Raw genomic sequence first — 17492 nt, 5'->3', positions numbered from 1 at the left:
CCTTAACGGTGAGCTGAATAGTTTATTACCGCGGGTTACCGTACCAAAACTGAAATGGAAATCCGCCGGTATTAGCAGCCATTTGGCCACAATATATGGACAGTTTTCTTCGAAAGTCAATGCCGACAAATATCTCACTTGGATTGTCTATCTCACGGAAGCATTTTACGATTTACTCAAGAAGCTGTACGAAGAGTGTTGCAAAAACTGCAAAACCCCAGGATCACGGTGTCATGTTAAGACGTGTCACCAGAACTGTTTAGTTTCCCATACCTCCACTCATTCTAAAAACTGTAGGTCAATTGCTCAGTGCCCATTCACACGTCCGACATTATGCAAATACGGATTTGTATTTCAGAGCGAATCAAACCTCAGCGGAACATATGGCCCGGAAACAAAACGAACGTGCCAAGACTTCTGCAACGCATTAAATAAGGTTTTGAAAAAGGGTAATGTTCTTGGCGATTTGACATATATCACCATTCCGAACTTCCTTTGGAAAATTAGAGAAAAATTCTTCTGGACCACCGTCGCCCTCTGGCTCCTCTCCTTCCTCTACCTGACCCACATCATGGTCATCCGCCTCGACCTGCTCCACATCAAATCGCATCTACATAGTCCATCATCACATCGTATAGCTGCTCAGTCACTACTCGCCGCTGCACGTGTTAACAAGCTTAACAGGGTGTTTTATCTGCAACCATAATCGTACTCACGTGTTTACTGCCTACACTCACCTAGCATCACCTACTCACCTATACAACTAATTGTTGTCTAATGTTTTGAATCACTCATTAACCGTTGTATGTGATTGTGTAATAGTTAACTAAAGTGCTGACCAAGATGCTGCCCAAAGTGTTGACCAACGTGCTGACCAACGTGCTGACCAAAGTGCTGACCAATACCATGACCAATGCGCTGACCAACGTGTTGACCAAGGTGATGACCTATGTGCTGACCAATGTGCTGACCAAAGTGCTGACCTATGTGCTGACCAAAGCCATGACCAAAGTGCTGACCAATGCCATGACCAAAGTGCTGACCAAAGTGCTGACCAATGCCATGACCAAAGTGTTGACCAACGTGTTGACCAAGATGCTGCCCAAAGTGTTGACCAACGTGCTGACCAAGGTGGTGACCAAGGTGGTGACCAAGGTGGTGACCAAAGTGTTGACCAAAGTGCTGACCAAGGTGCTGACCAAAGTGCTGACCAATGCCATGACCAATGCCATGACCAGAGTGCTGACCAACGTGGTAACCAAGCACCTGACCAAGTTAAGGTCACGGCAGCGATGACATTGTTACGGCAGCGATGACATGGTCACGGCAGCGATGACATGGTCACGGCAGCGATGACATGGACACGGCAGCGATGACATGGTGACCAAGCACCTGACTTAAGTGGTGATTATTATCCACTCCACATCGCTCCCTAACCCACTCCACATCGCCCCTTTATCCACTCCACATCGCTCCTTAACCCACTCTACATCGCTGCCTAACCCACTCTACATCGCCCCTTTATCCACTCTACATCGCTCCTTTACCCACTCTACATCGCTCCTTATCCACTCTACATCGCCCCTTTACTCACTCCTCATCGCCCCTTTACCCACTCTACATCGCCCCTTAACCCACTCTACATCGCCCCTTTGACCACTCCACATCGCCCCTTTATCCACTATACATCGCCCCTTAACCCACTCTACATCGCCCCTTAACCCACTCTACATCGCTCCTTATCCACTCTACATCGCTCCCTAACCCACTCTACATCGCTCCTTTACCCACTCTACATCGCCCCTTTAACCACTCTACATCGCCCCTTTAACCACTCTACATCGCCCCTTAACCCACTCTACATCGCCCCTTATCCACTCTACATCGCCCCTTTACCCACTCTACATCGCCCCTTATCCACTCCACATCGCTCGCTAACCCACTCTACATCGCTCCCTAACCCACTCTACATCGCCCCTTTACCCACTCTACATCGCCCCTTAACCCACTCTACATCGCGCCTTAACCCACTCTACATCGCCCGTAATCCACTCTACATCGCCCGTAATCCACTCTACATCGCTCCCTAACCCACTCCACATCGCCCCTTTATCCACTCTACATCGCTCCTCTATCCACTCTACATCGCCCCTTTATCCACTCTACATCGCCCCTTTATCCACTCCACATCGCCCCTTCATCCACTCTACATCGCTCCCTAACCCACTCTACATCGCCCCTTTACCCACTCCACATCGCCCCTTTATCCACCCTACATCGCCCCTTTATCCACTCCACATCGCTCCTTTATCCACCTTACATCGCCCCTTCATCCACTCTGCATCGCTCCCTAATCCACTCTACATCGCTCCTTTATCCACTCTACATCGCCCCTTTATCCACTCCACATCGCTCCCTAACCCACTCTACATCGCTCCTCTATCCACTCTACATCGCTCCTCTATCCACTCTACATCGCCCCTTAACTCACTCCACATCGCCCCTTATCCACTCTACATCGCTGCCTAACCCACTCTACATCGCCCCTTATCCACTCTACATCGCCCCTTAACCCACTCTACATCGCTCCTTTATCCACTCTTCATCGCTCCTTTACCCACTCTCCATCGCCCCTTATCCACTCTACATCGCCCCTTAACTCACTTTACATCGCTCCCTAACCCACTCTTCATCGCCCCTTAGCCACTCTACATCGCCCCTTTATCCACTCTACATCGCTCCCTTATCCACTCTAAATCCCTCCCTTACCCACTCCACATCGCTCCTTTTCCACTCTACATCGCTCCTTAACCCACTCCACATCGCTCCCTATCCCACTCTACATCGCTCCTTTATCCACTCTACATCGCTCCCTAACCCACTCTACATCGCTCCTTGTCCACTCTACATCGCCCCTTTATCCACTCTACATCGCCCCTTAACCCAATCTACATCGCCCCTTCATCCACTCTGCATCGCTCCCTAATCCACTCTACATCGCTCCTTTATCCACTCTACATCGCCCCTTTATCCACTCTACATCGCTCCCTAACCCACTCTACATCGCCCCTTTATCCACTCCACATCGCTCCCTAACCCACTCTACATCGCTCCCTAATCTCCTCTACATCGCCCCTTAACCCACTCTACATCGCTCCCTAATCCACTCCACATCGCTCCTTTACCCACTCTTCATCGCTCCCTAACCCACTCTACATCGCCCCTTAACCCACTCCACATCGCTCCTTTACCCACTCTACATCGCCCCTTAACCCACTCTACATCGCCCCTTAACCCACTCTACATCGCTCCCTAACCCACCTTACATCGCTCTTTAACCCACTCTACATCGCTCCTTTACCCACTCTACATCGCTCCTTATCCACTCTACATCGCCCCTTTATCCACTCTACATCGCTCCTTTATCCACTCTACATCGCTCCTTTATCCACTCCACATCGCTCCTCTACCCACTCTACATCGCTCCCTAACCCACTCCACATCGCCCCTAAACCCACTCTACATCGCTCCCTAACCCACTCCACATCGCCTCTTAACCCACTCTACATCGCTCCCTAACCCACCTTACATCGCTCCTTTATCCACTCTACATCGCTCCTTTATCCACTCTACATCGCTCCCTAACCCACTCTACATCGCTCCCTAACCCACTCTACATCGCCCCTTTATCCACTCCAAATCGCCCCTTAACCCACTCTACATCGCTCCCTAACCCACTCTACATCGCTCCCTTACCCACTCTACATCGCTCCTTAACCCACTCGACATCGCCCCTTAACCCACTCTACATCGCCCCTTTACCCACTCTACATCGCCCCCTAACCCACTCTACATCGCCCCTTATCCACTCTACATCGCTCCTTTATCCACTCTACATCGCCCCTTTATCCACCTTACATCGCTCCCTAACCTCCTCTACATCGCCCCTTTACCCACTCTACATCGCCCCTTTACCCACTCTACATCGCCCCTATATCCACCCTTCATCGCCCCTTTATCCACTCTACATCGCTCCTTTACCCACTCTACATCGCCCCTTTATCCACTCTACATCGCCCCTTTATCCACTCTACATCGCCCCTTTATCCACTCTACATCCCTCGAATTACCTCGCCATATTACCGCTATGACCTCTATTAACCATCACAATAACTTGTGCTTTGTCACCCTTCCCTTCCCTCTTCCACCTCTTGCCACTGCCCTGACCATGTGCCGCCTAGGGAGCTTGACAAGAAATTTGACAAAATTTTAAACCTTAAAAATACCTCAAATAACAACCCTACTAACCTCCTTAATAACCTCTGCACTGGCCTCGAAAAATTCCTCGGCTTCAACTCTGCTTCCAAAGGCTACGATGGCTCTGGGATTGTGTACTCAGACCTGGATAGGCTGTGTGACGGGGTGATGGGATTTTTGAGTGGTGTGCTTGGTGCGGTGAAAGATGATGATGCGGTTAAAACGTACGATCAACATCTTGCTATGAGACTTGAAAATGTACTTAACACTCTAAATAATAAAATTGGCTCCGGGCGTACTGGGCTTGCGGATGCTGTCGCGGAGGTGAGGGAGTGGTTGGAGGGGTATGACGGTGAATTGAGTGAGAAAACTAATAATGTAATTAAAAACATAAATGAGTTAATAATAGAAAAAATAAACGACAAAACCACCGACATAAATAATGCTCAATCCAGTGGTTGCGAAGCCATTCACAAAACATTCAATGATATAGTGAAGCAGATTACTCATCACATGTCGACGATCAAAAACAATAATGATGGTTACAACGGGCTCGATGAAGCATTAAAAAACAAGATGGATGGAGCAATTGGAAAAATGGATGGTGCGATTGAAGTTCTGAAAAAATCGGCAGGAAATGATGTCATCGCGATGCAGGCCAAGATGTTAGATGAGGCACTGGTAGAGAAGGAGCAAGCAATATTAACGGCAATTGAAAAACAATACAAGGCGCTTAAAATAACATCAGAAGATGAGTTGTGGAAAGTGAGAGAAAACATTTTAACTTTAGAAAATGCCAGAAACGATGTGTTTAAGCATCTAGACAATGCTTTGAAAATTGCTTCTCGAGAGTTGCTTGGTTACAACGGTAGAGACTTCGATAACAAATATAAAAACAAAATTCTAGCCAGGTTTGAAGATATAAAAGATTCAGTGAAGTCGCTCCATAAAAATATATCGACAAACAGATTGGTGCTTCACCATTTAGTCAATCAGGCAAGGGACAACTTTACGGGTATAAAGGAACAAGCGGGAAAACTGGGAGACGGTAGCGAAGAAACTATAAACGGAAATTGGGGCCAACTCATGAAGAACATAAAACAACGCGTTAAGGAGCTGTATGATGTAGATGAAAATCGCACGAAAAATGGTCATCTGGGCGAAATGGTCACTAATGTAGGGGCGTATGCGGGAACGTTTAGCGACGCAACAAAGTTTGGTAAGAAAGTTGAGAAGTGGATTGATGACATATTGAATGGGAATGAAGTCGTTATGGGCTGGATTCAGAATTATTTAGACAAGAACTACAACGACAACCCGAGTCAAGGTGAAAAGTATACAAAACTTACGAAAATCATCGCTGCTGCTATAACTAATGCAATTAAGCGCGATGTCATTGAAGTCGCCGTTGAAGCGTTTAAAGACACGAAGCAAGAACAATCAGAGGCCGATTACATCTCTGCAAATATCTCCGCTGTCAAAAGTGTTATAGAAACATTTGTCGCGCCGCTTGGGCAGAAGATGAAATTAACAGGTGGCGTATTCGAGAAATTTGCCGATCCCTTAGTGAAGGAAATTGAGAGGAGACTGATTTCGGAAGGAGCCCTATCCAAAAATCCCTCCGCATACAAATCACATCTCCCTGATGCGCTACTTGCTATTCTAACTGCTCTGCAATCCAAGGCGGAACACGTTAGCGACGAACTTACGTCGTTCACGGGCATTGATGCTCAGATGTTAAGTGACGATGACAATCATGAATACAATCTCGGCAAACACGTCAGTGAAGCTATAAATAAAGTCGAACTTATTGGCAAGGAGTTTGACAACAGTAAGCAGAGCCGCGGAGAAAAGATCGGATCGGCGTTGGCAACTGTCGATGACAAAATCACAGAGCTTGACAAATTGTTAACAAAATCGAGCGGTGAAATCGATAGTACGATTGAATATATCAAAGGTGACATTGAATCACTTCATAATCTTAAGAAAGAGAAAGACGAATTGAACAAGGAAGACGGCGAAATAAATAAGCAAAAGGACACGGCAGCAGCTAAATTGGATGAGTTGAAAGAAGCAATGCAAAAAAAACTGAAAGCAATAAGCCAAGCCGCCTATCAAGCTAATGACGCTGTAACGCACACGATAAACCTCCTTAAGCAAGCGTTGGATAAAGCCTACGAGCACATCACACAAGCCATATTAGAACTGCAGACAAAGTTGACTCAAAATACACGTGACGGCTTCAACGATGTCACCAAACAGGTTAGGCTATCGTTTGCTACCTCCAAAATTGCAGGTCTAGATGCTCTTAAAAAATTGGCTCTTGAGCAGAAAAATGTTATCGATAAAATTATTCAATCAGACATGAAGACAGGGTTAAAAGAATTAATGAATAGGTTGAAAGGCAATGCGCAAAGTACTTTGGAGGAAATTAAAGAGAACTTGCCACCTGAAAATCAGCATACCGTGCAGCATATGAGTTCTCTTTTCGATAAATTGCAAATATATTTGGATAATATATTAATGTTTATAACGTATCAGCTTATAGGTGCAAATAAGCCCAACGATCAGTCCAAGCAGGTCGACGACATTAAAAGCGCGGTGGACGATATGCTTGTTTATCTAAAGACAGAAGTTAAGGCACCTAGAACTTACACCTTCGACTATACTTTCAAAACAAAACTCACTAATCTTCACGCTTCCTTGTCTCATCTGACCCATACTCAAAACAACAATCCTCGTCACCCAGAACTACTTGATGCCTTACGTGCGGGTCTTACTGATTTCTCATGGGAACTAGGAAAGGCATACGTGAACAAGTATGACGGGCACGAAGATATATTATTATATAACGCAAAATCACAAAAGGTGACGGATGAAGGAAAAGCTTGCGCGAAAGTGTTATTTACCGTATTTGAAATATTGGAACATGACTTGAGCGAGTTGACGAAAAGGTGTAAAGAAGGCGGTGGATGGGCTTACTATAAAATCAATCTGAAGACGGTCAACAGAAACGGTGTTGCGTACAAATCGGGAGTAAAGCCGGAACAAGTTGTCAATGGACTTGGTGCCTTCCTCCAGCAATGTGACTACCGCCTCACCGATGATCCCCAAAAGCAAAACGGCGACCTAGATAAGAACAAGACCGGTCAAAAGATTTTTGATGATTTGCTCAATGTACCGATTAATGGCGCAAACAGCAACGGCCATCTCAAAAGGTGTTACGAGGGTGATGAGAAGGAAGAGTTAACGAAGAAAACAACTAAAAACGCATTTAACCTATCTGACGTACTTGAATGTCTCATGAAACATCTCCATCAATATTATCGTGCTTGTCATCTTGGCACTACCTCCGCCAAAACGCAACCGTCATCCGTGCACAAGATGCTGGTATGGCTGGCCGGCTTTCCTTACTCCCCTCGCTACCAAGATTTCCACCTCAACGGGTTTGATGACCTGTTTGAGAAACCAAAGGACAAAACCAAGGAGAGTGATACGGGTGTGATTACGCTGGAAATCACGGATGGAAGTGATGGAATCAGTCTACCCGTTCAAGTCGGTGACGAGAACTGTTTGGACGCATACCCCAAACCTGTCAAGGCTTCGGAAATGGCAGATGATCTTTCCGCTGTCTGCACCCACGCTCACTCCGTGCTCACCGCTATCCTTGGTCATGGTCACGAAAACAGTGTCTACGCTTGCGACTACAATACCAACCATTATGGGCTACATTACCCGAGTGACAACGGGGCGTGCTTGGACATGCTAGCTGATATCTTGAATCGTTTGTTCCACCAATTGCGCTTCGTATACGGTCAGTGCATCAACGGCCCCGGTAGTAGCGGATGGGCAGACTGCTGGTACGGCAAGGAAATTGGTGGATCGGCGTGGAGCTGCAATACCAAGCAGTGCCCTAACCAAATCGGTGATCAACCATGCAAGCAAATGGCCAACCAAAAGGCTGACCAAGGTGCTGAACAAAAGTGTGATAGGCATCCTACCTGTGGCCTTAAATCGCCTTTGCAATCATTCCTCGAGGATGGCTTGCAAGGTTTCCTCCCTCACCAATTTACAAAGCCAGGTTGTAAACTAGAATGCACTGTCACTAAACATAGAGGTATCCCGTGCAAAACGCCAATGGGATTCGCTGATATTTCAAGCATGGCGTCGCATACCCAGCAAGGTTCTCATCTCAAAGACATTCTCAAAGAGCTGTGCGGCGATTCCAATAAGCCACTCAGTCAGCTGTGTGGTATGCTCAACTGCCTAATGCGCCGGACTCCGCAGACGCTGGGTGACATGTTCGCGTTTTACCATCAATTCCTGTACAACTGGGATAAAGCCGGTCAGGTACATAAGAAGAATGCGTTTGAGGCAGCCGTCAGCGACGCCAACTTCGGAGATATGGACACAACGTTGGACGTCATACATTTGCAGAACACCAAGAAGCACGACAGTCATGCGCCCGGCAAACTGCCTAAACTTAAGGGTGATATGTTCAGCCTTACGTCTTGTGATAATGGCACAAATCCAGGCCTACCGTGCGGACCATACTTACAATCCATCAGTGACGACATCACGATGGTCTTCTCTAAGAAGCACGCCGGTGACTATGTATCATGGTTTGTGTATATCACCGAAACCTTCTATGACCTACTCAAAAAGCTGTATGATGATTGTTGTAACAAGTGCAACAAGAAGGGGCGTCGATGCTACGACAAGGGCTGTAACAAAGATTGTCAAGTGAGATTCAAATATGAATATAAGAAACCCGTCGACCGAGAGATACCGGACGCCTTAAGTAATATCAAACATAGAACTACGTGCAATTCCATCGTACAGTGCCGCAGTACTCATGCGCTTATATATGCTTCAGGTTTCACATTTGGTAGTCCACATGCTCTAAGCGGTCAGAAAGACAAAATGTATAAGCGTACTTGTGAAGACTTCTGCACAGCATTGGGCAGAGTAATAAGCGATGTCGAAGCACATGACGCACCTCTCGCTAAACTAATCTACGTCACAATCCCTAACTTCCTATTCACCATCCGCGCACCGTTCCTGTGGATGAACGTCGCTCTCTGGCTCCTCTCCTTCCTCTACCTCATCCACATCATGGTCATCCGCCTCGACCTGCTCCACATCAAATCGCATTTACATAGTCCCTCATCACATCGCATCGCTGCTCAATCACTGCTCGCCGCTGCACGCGTTGGCAAGCTCAGCAAAGTGTTTTATCTGCAACCATAATCGTACTCACGTGTTTACTGTCTACACTCACCTAGCATCACCTACTCACCTATACAACTAATTGTTTTCTAATGTTTTGAATCACTCATTAATCGTTGTATGTGATGGTGTAGTAGTTAACTGATGTGGTGACCAAGATGCTGACCAAAGTGCTGACCAACGTGTTGACCAATGTGCTGACCAAAGTGCTGACCAACGTGTTGACCAATGCCATGACCAATGTGCTGACCAAAGTGTTGACCAACGTGTTGACCAACGTGCTGACCAAGTTGATGGTCACGGCAGCGATGACATGGTTACGGCAGCGATGACTGGTCACGGCAGCGATGACATGGTCACGGCAGCGATGACATGGTTGAGGCAGCGATGACATGGTCACGGCAGCGATGACATGGACACGGCAGCGATGACATGGTCACGGCAGCGATGACATGGTTACGGCAGCGATGACATGGTCACGGCAGCGATGACATGGTCACGGCAGCGATGACACGGTCACGGCAGCGAGGACATGGACACGGCAGCGATGAGATGGACACGGCAGCGATGACATCAACACGGCAGCGATGACATCAACACGGCAGCGATGACATCAACACGGCAGCGATGACATGGTGACCAAAGTGGTGATTATTACCCACTCCACATCGCCCCTTATCCACTCTACATCGCTCCCTAACCCACTCTACATCGCCCCTTACCCACTCCACATCGCCCCTTTACCCACTCTACATCGCTCCCTAATCCACTCCACATCGCCCCTTAACCCACTCTACATCGCCCCTTAACCCACTCTACATCGCCCCTTAACCCACTCTACATCGCCCCTTAACCCACTCTACATCGCCCCTTTTTCCACTCTACATCGCCCCTTTTTCCACTCTACATCGCCCCTTTACCCACTCTACATCGCTCCCTAACCCACTCTACATCGCACCTTTATCCACTCTACATCGCCCCTTTACCCACTCTACATCGCTCCCTTACCCACTCTACATCGCTCCCTAACCCACTCTACATCCCTCGAATCAACTCCACATCGCTCCCTAAACCACTCTACATCGCTCCCTAACCCACTCTACATCGCTCCCTAACCCACTCCACACCGCCCCTTAACCCACTCTACATCGCCCCTTACCCACTCTACACCGCTCCCTTACCCACTCTACATCGCCCCTTTATCCACTCCACATCGCTCCCTTTATCCACTCTACATCGCCCCTTTATCCAATCTACATCGCCCCTTAACCCACTCCACATCGCTCCTTTATCCACTCCACATCGCCCCTTTATCCACTCCACATCGCCCCTTAACCCACTCCACATCGCCTCTTTACCCACTCTACACCGCCCCTTTATCCACCTTACATCGCTCCTTAACCAACTCTACATCGCTCCCTAACCCACTCTACATCGCCCCTTATCCACTCCACATCGCCCCTTTACCCACTCTACATCGCTCCCTAACCCACTCCACATCGCTCCCTAACTCACTCTACATCGCCCCTTTATCCACTCTACATCGCCCCTTTACCCACTCTACATCGCCCCTTATCCACTCTACATCGCTCCCTAACCCACTCTACATCGCCCCTTTACCCACTCTACATCGCCCCTTATCCACTCTACATCGCTCCCTAACCCACTCTACATCGCCCCTTTAGCCACTCTACATCGCTCCTTTATCCACTCTACATCGCTCCTTTATCCACTCTACATCGCTCCTTATCCACTCTACATCGCTCCCTAATCCACTCTACATCGCTCCCTAACCCACTCCACATCGCTCCCTAATCCACTCTACATCGCCCCTTTACCCACTCTACATCCTTCAAATCACTTCGCCATAATACCGCTATGACCTCTATAAATCATTCTAATAACTTGTGCCTTGTCACCCTTCTCTTCCTTCCTTCCACTTCCTGCCACTGCCCTGACCATGTGCCGCCTAGGGAGCTTGACAAGAAATTTGGCAAAATTTTGAACCCTAAAAATACCTCAAATAACAACCCTACTAACATCCTTAATAACCTTTGTGACGGCCTTCAGACTTTCCTCGGCTTCAACTCTGACTCCAAAGGCTACGACGGCCAGGGCATTGTGTACTCTGACCTTGACAGGCTGTGCGACGGGGTGATGGCGTTTTTGCTTAGCTGCCTGGAAGGAAGTAAAGGCTTGTTAGAACATTACAATCCTAATATTACACAGACTATTAATGATTTGAAAGCCTCGATAGGCAAGGGACGTGGCGTTTCGGGATTTGCGAAGGCCGTTGGGAAGGTTAAGAGCGGGCTGCAGGGGTATGAGGAGGGGATGACGGCAAGAACTGAGGGAGTCAGCATTATTTTAAAAACGCTATCACAGACTGATATTGTGCGCTATAAACGTGAAATCGAAGATAATAAAAAATATAATCTCGAAAGTCAGTTAAAAGCTGTATCTTCCAGAGCTGCTTGGTGTCTGCGAACGGCCACAAATGCAGACGGCGCTGTAAAACAGCTTGATGAACACTTACGAGGTAAGCTTCAATGCGCCATGAAATTGGTGTCGCAGGCAGCGAATGTTTTTCAAGATGTAGCAAACAGACCGGATGTTATGGAAGAAGCCAAGGCCGTGGACAGCGGGTTGACAGAGCAAAAACGCATACTGAATAAAGCCATTAATGATGAAACCAAGAAGCTTGATAGTAATTTGACAAGTCAGTTTCATGATATTGAGATAGCCTTCAATGAACTTTCTCAGACCAAACATGATGAATTTGGCAAGGTCAGGAATGCAATGGATGAAGCCTTGGACTTGGCTGAAGAATTAACTGAGAATTTCAATGGAACGTACAGGGAGCAAATCAATAGAAGATTCTATGACGTGAGAGAGAAGTTGGTGATGGTGGATTCTACTAGCGTCCAACCGCAGCTTCGAACAGACATTAATGAAATCAGGTCGAAGTTGTTGGCAGTTGGTAAGGAACTTGGAAGAGAAGCTGCGGATTTGGCCAAGTGGAATTCCAGTGCGGCGGACGTAGTGAAATATGCTATGAATAAATGTAAAGAAATACTAATGAGAGTTGACATAAAGACAGAAAGTGGGAAACATGTTTTAATTAAGACCAATGCAGTTGCATTGAAAACTAAAGCTGAGAGGCTTCTGAAAGCATATGAATCGGCGCGGCGGGGAGTTGGTGCTTTGGTGGCAAAGGTGACGACTGCTGTCGAACATATTGAAAAAGCGTACAGGGAACGGCTGCAAACGATTAAAATAGAGGTTGTTGCGGCGGTGAAAGAAGCTTTGGATGGAAAGGACAATAGTCTCACAGCTTTGGATGAGCATGTGAAAACAGATTTGGAGAATGTGAGGAATAAGATTAGAGATGGGATCAATCGTTACATAGACACGCAAATAATTGCAATTCTAAAAGCCGCACAGAAGGCTTTTGAGGTGGGTCATAATAATCTAGCTCGTACAGGTCTTTATGCATCTTTGACAGGTGAGGTCAAGAAACTTTTCGCCTCTTCTCAAGCTGACAGATCCAAGAATGTAATTGAAGCTTTGAGGGCTCTTCATAGTGAACTTAAATTGTCATCCATACTTCCACTTCCCGAAGTAGAAAGCCTCGAATTTGTCAACAAACTCAAGCTGGACATCGAAAATGAATTGCAAAGTGTCATTAAAAATCCGAAAAACACTATTAAATATGATGAGCAATTCATGAACAATTATTACGTGCAAACAATGAAATTTGGTAACCGCAACGGTATGCTAAGAGGCATGATTGAGGGAATCAAGGCACCTTTGAATAAGGATGGTTTTGACGAAGGAGACAGCAGAATAGAGTTTAAACCCGCTGATATGACCGGTTACGGCTCTCCATCTCGCGGTGTAAGTGATAATGTCAAGGGTGCACACGGAGAGTACAAGGAAGCTATTGCAGCCATCACTAGCGATACACTATCATCTTTTACCGCCGATGGCGAGAAAGCCGTAACTGACACAACCAAAAATGGCGCAGCAGATATAACTGAAGTAGGAAAACAATTGAAAACTATAGAAGATCAGCTCGAAAAGCTCAGCACGTTGGTCAATCGTCCTGCATCCTTTTTGGACGATGGAGAGAAAGGTGTCCTGATACTTTTGACTGAGCTAGACGACATGCTGAAGAAAAACGAAAAAATGCATTACGGTCTCAGGAAAAGCGTCACTAATATTCATGAAAGACTTACGAGAATGACTGAAGATGAGTTCACCACCATAAAAACGGGCATTATCCAACAAGCCATTGACACAGCGCTTGCGACAGTAACAGAGTTGGAGAGTCTACCGGCAGCTGTGGAATTCGCTCGAAAAGAAACTGATGCAATGCTGAATTTATTGGATAATCGCTGCAGAAATATTCAAAGGCGGATAAGTGACATTGATCAGGGTATCATATCTGCCAACAGATATCTACAATCTGCGATTGACAAACTTAGTAACGCATTAACCGGCGCAAAACAAGCTTCTAAAGCAGCAGTTGAGAACCTACGAATATTCGCTCTTTCGGCTGTTAAAAACGCCTTCTCCGCCCTCACCTCCCAAGTCCAATCCCTCTTCGCGAAGCAGAAGCAGGCCGAGCTGACCGCGCTGGAGACCGTTGTCACGACGCAGTTGGCGGAGATTGAAAGGGTAATTGAGGAGGATAGGGGGAGCGGGGTGAAGGGTTTCTTGACTATATTGAAGGATGGGATCACCAACCGTTTGAAGGGTTCGACGCCAGTTGAGCTTAGCAATGGCATGAAGTTATACGATTTAGGTACGAAAGTATTAAACTTTTTTGAAGGGGTATTTGAATATGTCGATGAAGAAATAAGACCAAGAAGCGCACAGACTCTACGTCAGAATCCAGGAACCCAGGTCCAAGACCCTTATGCAACCAGGGTTGATACCATTAGAAGTAAAGTTGTAAAGTTACTCGCTGAACTTAAAACATTCAATCACAACTTTGAAGTGAATTCTCAGTCACTCATCAATGCTGTAAAGCAGTTAAGCGCCGATACATTCGGCGAAGGAAATCATCCCACTCTTCTCAACATAATTAAGGATGGCATGACATATTTTTGTAGAGAGTTACAGTACGCCTACATCAATGCATATGATGGCAATAATCCAATCGTCTGGGAAAAGACACCTCCTCATCCAGCTGCGCAAGGCGATCCCACCAACGAAGCCATGAATTGCGCAAGAATAGCGTTGACCATTATCCCTATGCTCCTATCTGAATTCGAGGAGCTACTGACGAACACTAACGTCACAGGGGATCATTATAACCTTAGCATTAATTTACATAATAATAATGGTCTTGGCGACTTCCTTAAAACTGCAGGCTACGACGTTCCGACAAGTGCTGAGATCAGCGACGCTGAATTAAAGAACAAAGAAAACTTCTGTGGCGTACATATTCACGATCGTCTCATGAATAACATTAAAGGGAAATTGATCAACACAACTAAAACTCCTCCGACCGCCATGTCGTCTGGCGGTGTTCATATAGTGGTTGAACATGAGGAGGAAGACGGTCTTTTACAGAAGCTGCACGGACACCTCGTACTATACTTTAATGTTTGTCACTTCACTCATATTGCGAAACCGAGGACGCCGTCTTCCGTTTACGAAATGCTTGCGTGGTGTTCCGGCTTACAGTTCAATGCAGTCTATGAGCCACTGTGTCAGTATTTTAAAGAATTGTTTAAAAAACCTGAAGACCTTGAAAATGAGCCGTACAAAAATATTGATTTTTCGAGACTGAGCCTAGCTGGCACAACTACAATCCAACCTGCCCACTTGACAACCGCACTTCGTGATGTATGCGCCGAATCGTACGCATTGCTTATCACAATTCTTGGCAACGGTCACATTGGCGGTAAATATGGGTGCGAGTTCTCGAACAACTCCTTCAATTTACAGTACCCGGCTGCCCCCGCACAGTGCTTTGATATGTTGGTTGATGTATTGAACAGGCTCTATGAGCAACTCTATTTCCTCTTCAGACAATGTCGCAACGCTACTGAACTGAGCGGTTGGTACGACTGCCACTACGGCAGGTACGTAGGTGGGTCGGATTGGAGGTGCAACGATAAGCAATGCCTCAACCAAACGTGTGACCAAAAGTGTAAGCAAACACGTGACCAAATACACGACCAAAAGGGTGACCAACATCCCAACTGCGGACTAAAGTCGCCGCTTCAATCTTTCTTAGAAGACGGTTTGCCCGGTTTTCTACCACATTCGTTCACTAAACCGGGTTGTAAATGGGAATGCACCGTTTCGAATCACAGAGGAATTCCTTGCAAAACGCCGATGGGCTTTGCCGACATTAGCAACGCTGCATCGCATACTCAGAGAGGCGCATACCTCATGGATGTTCTCAGCAGTTTCTGTGGTAATAAAGATTCATGTCTAACTAAACTTTGCGGTTACTTCGTATGTTTGTTGCAACAGCCTCCTCAGACTCTGGGTGACATTTTCGCATTCTTCCATGGTTACTTTACAAACTGGGAGGGAGGGTTTTATAAGCGCAAAGGTGGCGAGAACCGTACCCAAGTATCTTTCAATGATGCGGTGAAGGAAGCATATTTCGGCCACGAATACGGGTTTAACCCTAGTATTATGTTTGGTAAGATGGATCACGAGAACCACACGAACGGTAATCTGTGCAGCATATCAACGTGCAAATCGGAGTCGGTTAAAACATGTGGACTCTACCTTAAGCCACTGACGTCGAACAACTTTAGCATTTATTCTTCCGAACATAAGGCAAATCACCTCTCGTGGATAGTCTATATCACAGAAACCTTTTACGATTTGCTAAAGAAATTGTATGACGACTGCTGCAAGAAGTGCGGTTCTTCCGGTACCAAATGCCATGACAAAAGCTGTGTTGAGCAGTGCTCAGTGGACTACACACGTGACACAACAGTAGGCAAATCACTCAACGTGCACCACCATAGAAAATGCAAATCGATTGTCAACTGCCGGGACGCCAATCCAACTCTGTATAGATACGGTTTATCATTCGGAAATACCTGGGCTCTTAGTGGCGCAGGTAACACCAACATGACCAAACGAACGTGCAAAGATTTCTGCGAAGCGTTAAAATTGATGCTAGGAGAGAAGTCTGTACTCATCACACTACGCGGGCAAATCGACAACTTCTTATGGGCTATCAGATTTAATTTCTCGATCACTGTATTAACCCTCTGGCTCCTTTCCCTCCTCTACCTGCTCCACATCATGGTCATCCGCCTCGACCTGCTCCACATCAAATCTCACTTGCACTCACCCTCATCACATCGCATTGCTGCTCAATCACTACTCGCCGCTGCACGTGTTAACAAACTGGGCAGGGTGTTTTATCTGCAGCCATAATCGTACTCACGTGTTCACTATCTACACTCACCTAGCATATCACCTACTCACCTAACTTATGAATTGTGCTTTAATCTGTTGTATCACTCATTAATCTTTGTATGTGATTGTGTAGTAGTTAACACGTGGGTTATGTGCTGATCTAGTGGCTGACCTACCACCTAACCAATGCCATGACCAAGCACCTGACCAAAGTGCTGACCAAAGTGCTGACCTATGTGTTGACCAAAGTGGTGACCAACGTGCTGACCAAAGCCATAACCAGGGTGCTGACCAACGTGGTGACCAATGTGGTGACCAAGGTGGTGACCAACGTGTTGACCTAAGTGCTGACCAACGTGTTGACCGAGGTGCTGACCAAGCACCTGACCAATGCCATGACCAGAGTGGTGACCAACGTGTTGCCCAAAGTGGTGACCAATGCTATGACCAATGTGCTGACCAAGCACCTGACCAAGTTATCAGTTACGGCAGCGATGACAAGGTCACGGCAGCGATGGCATGGTCACGGCAGCGATGACATGGTTAGGCAGCGATGACATGGTTAGGCAGCGATGACATGGCCACGGCAGCGATGACATGGTCAC

At 46.7% G+C, this 17492-nt stretch overlaps 3 protein-coding genes across 3 annotated transcripts; all 3 read left to right on the top strand.

Moving 5' to 3' along the window:
- BBBOND_0004570 (hypothetical protein, conserved) lies at positions 1-706 on the top strand (the record flags this gene model as incomplete). Its single annotated transcript, XM_012915289.1, has 1 exon — positions 1-706. A coding segment is annotated over one exon (706 nt), but the record flags the coding sequence as incomplete, so codon positions are not given.
- A 3719-nt stretch (positions 707-4425) lies between these two features.
- Positions 4426-9507, top strand: BBBOND_0004560 (hypothetical protein, conserved; the record flags this gene model as incomplete). Its single annotated transcript, XM_012915288.1, has 1 exon — positions 4426-9507. The coding sequence occupies one exon, from the start codon at positions 4426-4428 to the stop codon at positions 9505-9507; it is 5082 nt and encodes a 1693-aa protein (XP_012770742.1).
- Positions 9508-11364: 1857 nt separating this feature from the next.
- On the top strand, positions 11365-16905 carry BBBOND_0004550 (hypothetical protein, conserved; the record flags this gene model as incomplete). The annotated part of the gene is made up of 1 exon (XM_012915287.1): positions 11365-16905. One exon carries the CDS (start codon positions 11365-11367, stop codon positions 16903-16905), a length of 5541 nt encoding a protein of 1846 aa, XP_012770741.1.
- Between the last annotated feature and the right edge of the window lie 587 nt (positions 16906-17492).

The sequence above is a fragment of the Babesia bigemina genome, scaffold Bbigscaff_73278 (genome assembly GCF_000981445.1).
Source record: "Babesia bigemina genome assembly Bbig001, scaffold Bbigscaff_73278".
Lineage (NCBI taxonomy): Eukaryota > Apicomplexa > Aconoidasida > Piroplasmida > Babesiidae > Babesia > Babesia bigemina.
This window is presented reverse-complemented; position numbering and strand designations above follow the sequence as displayed.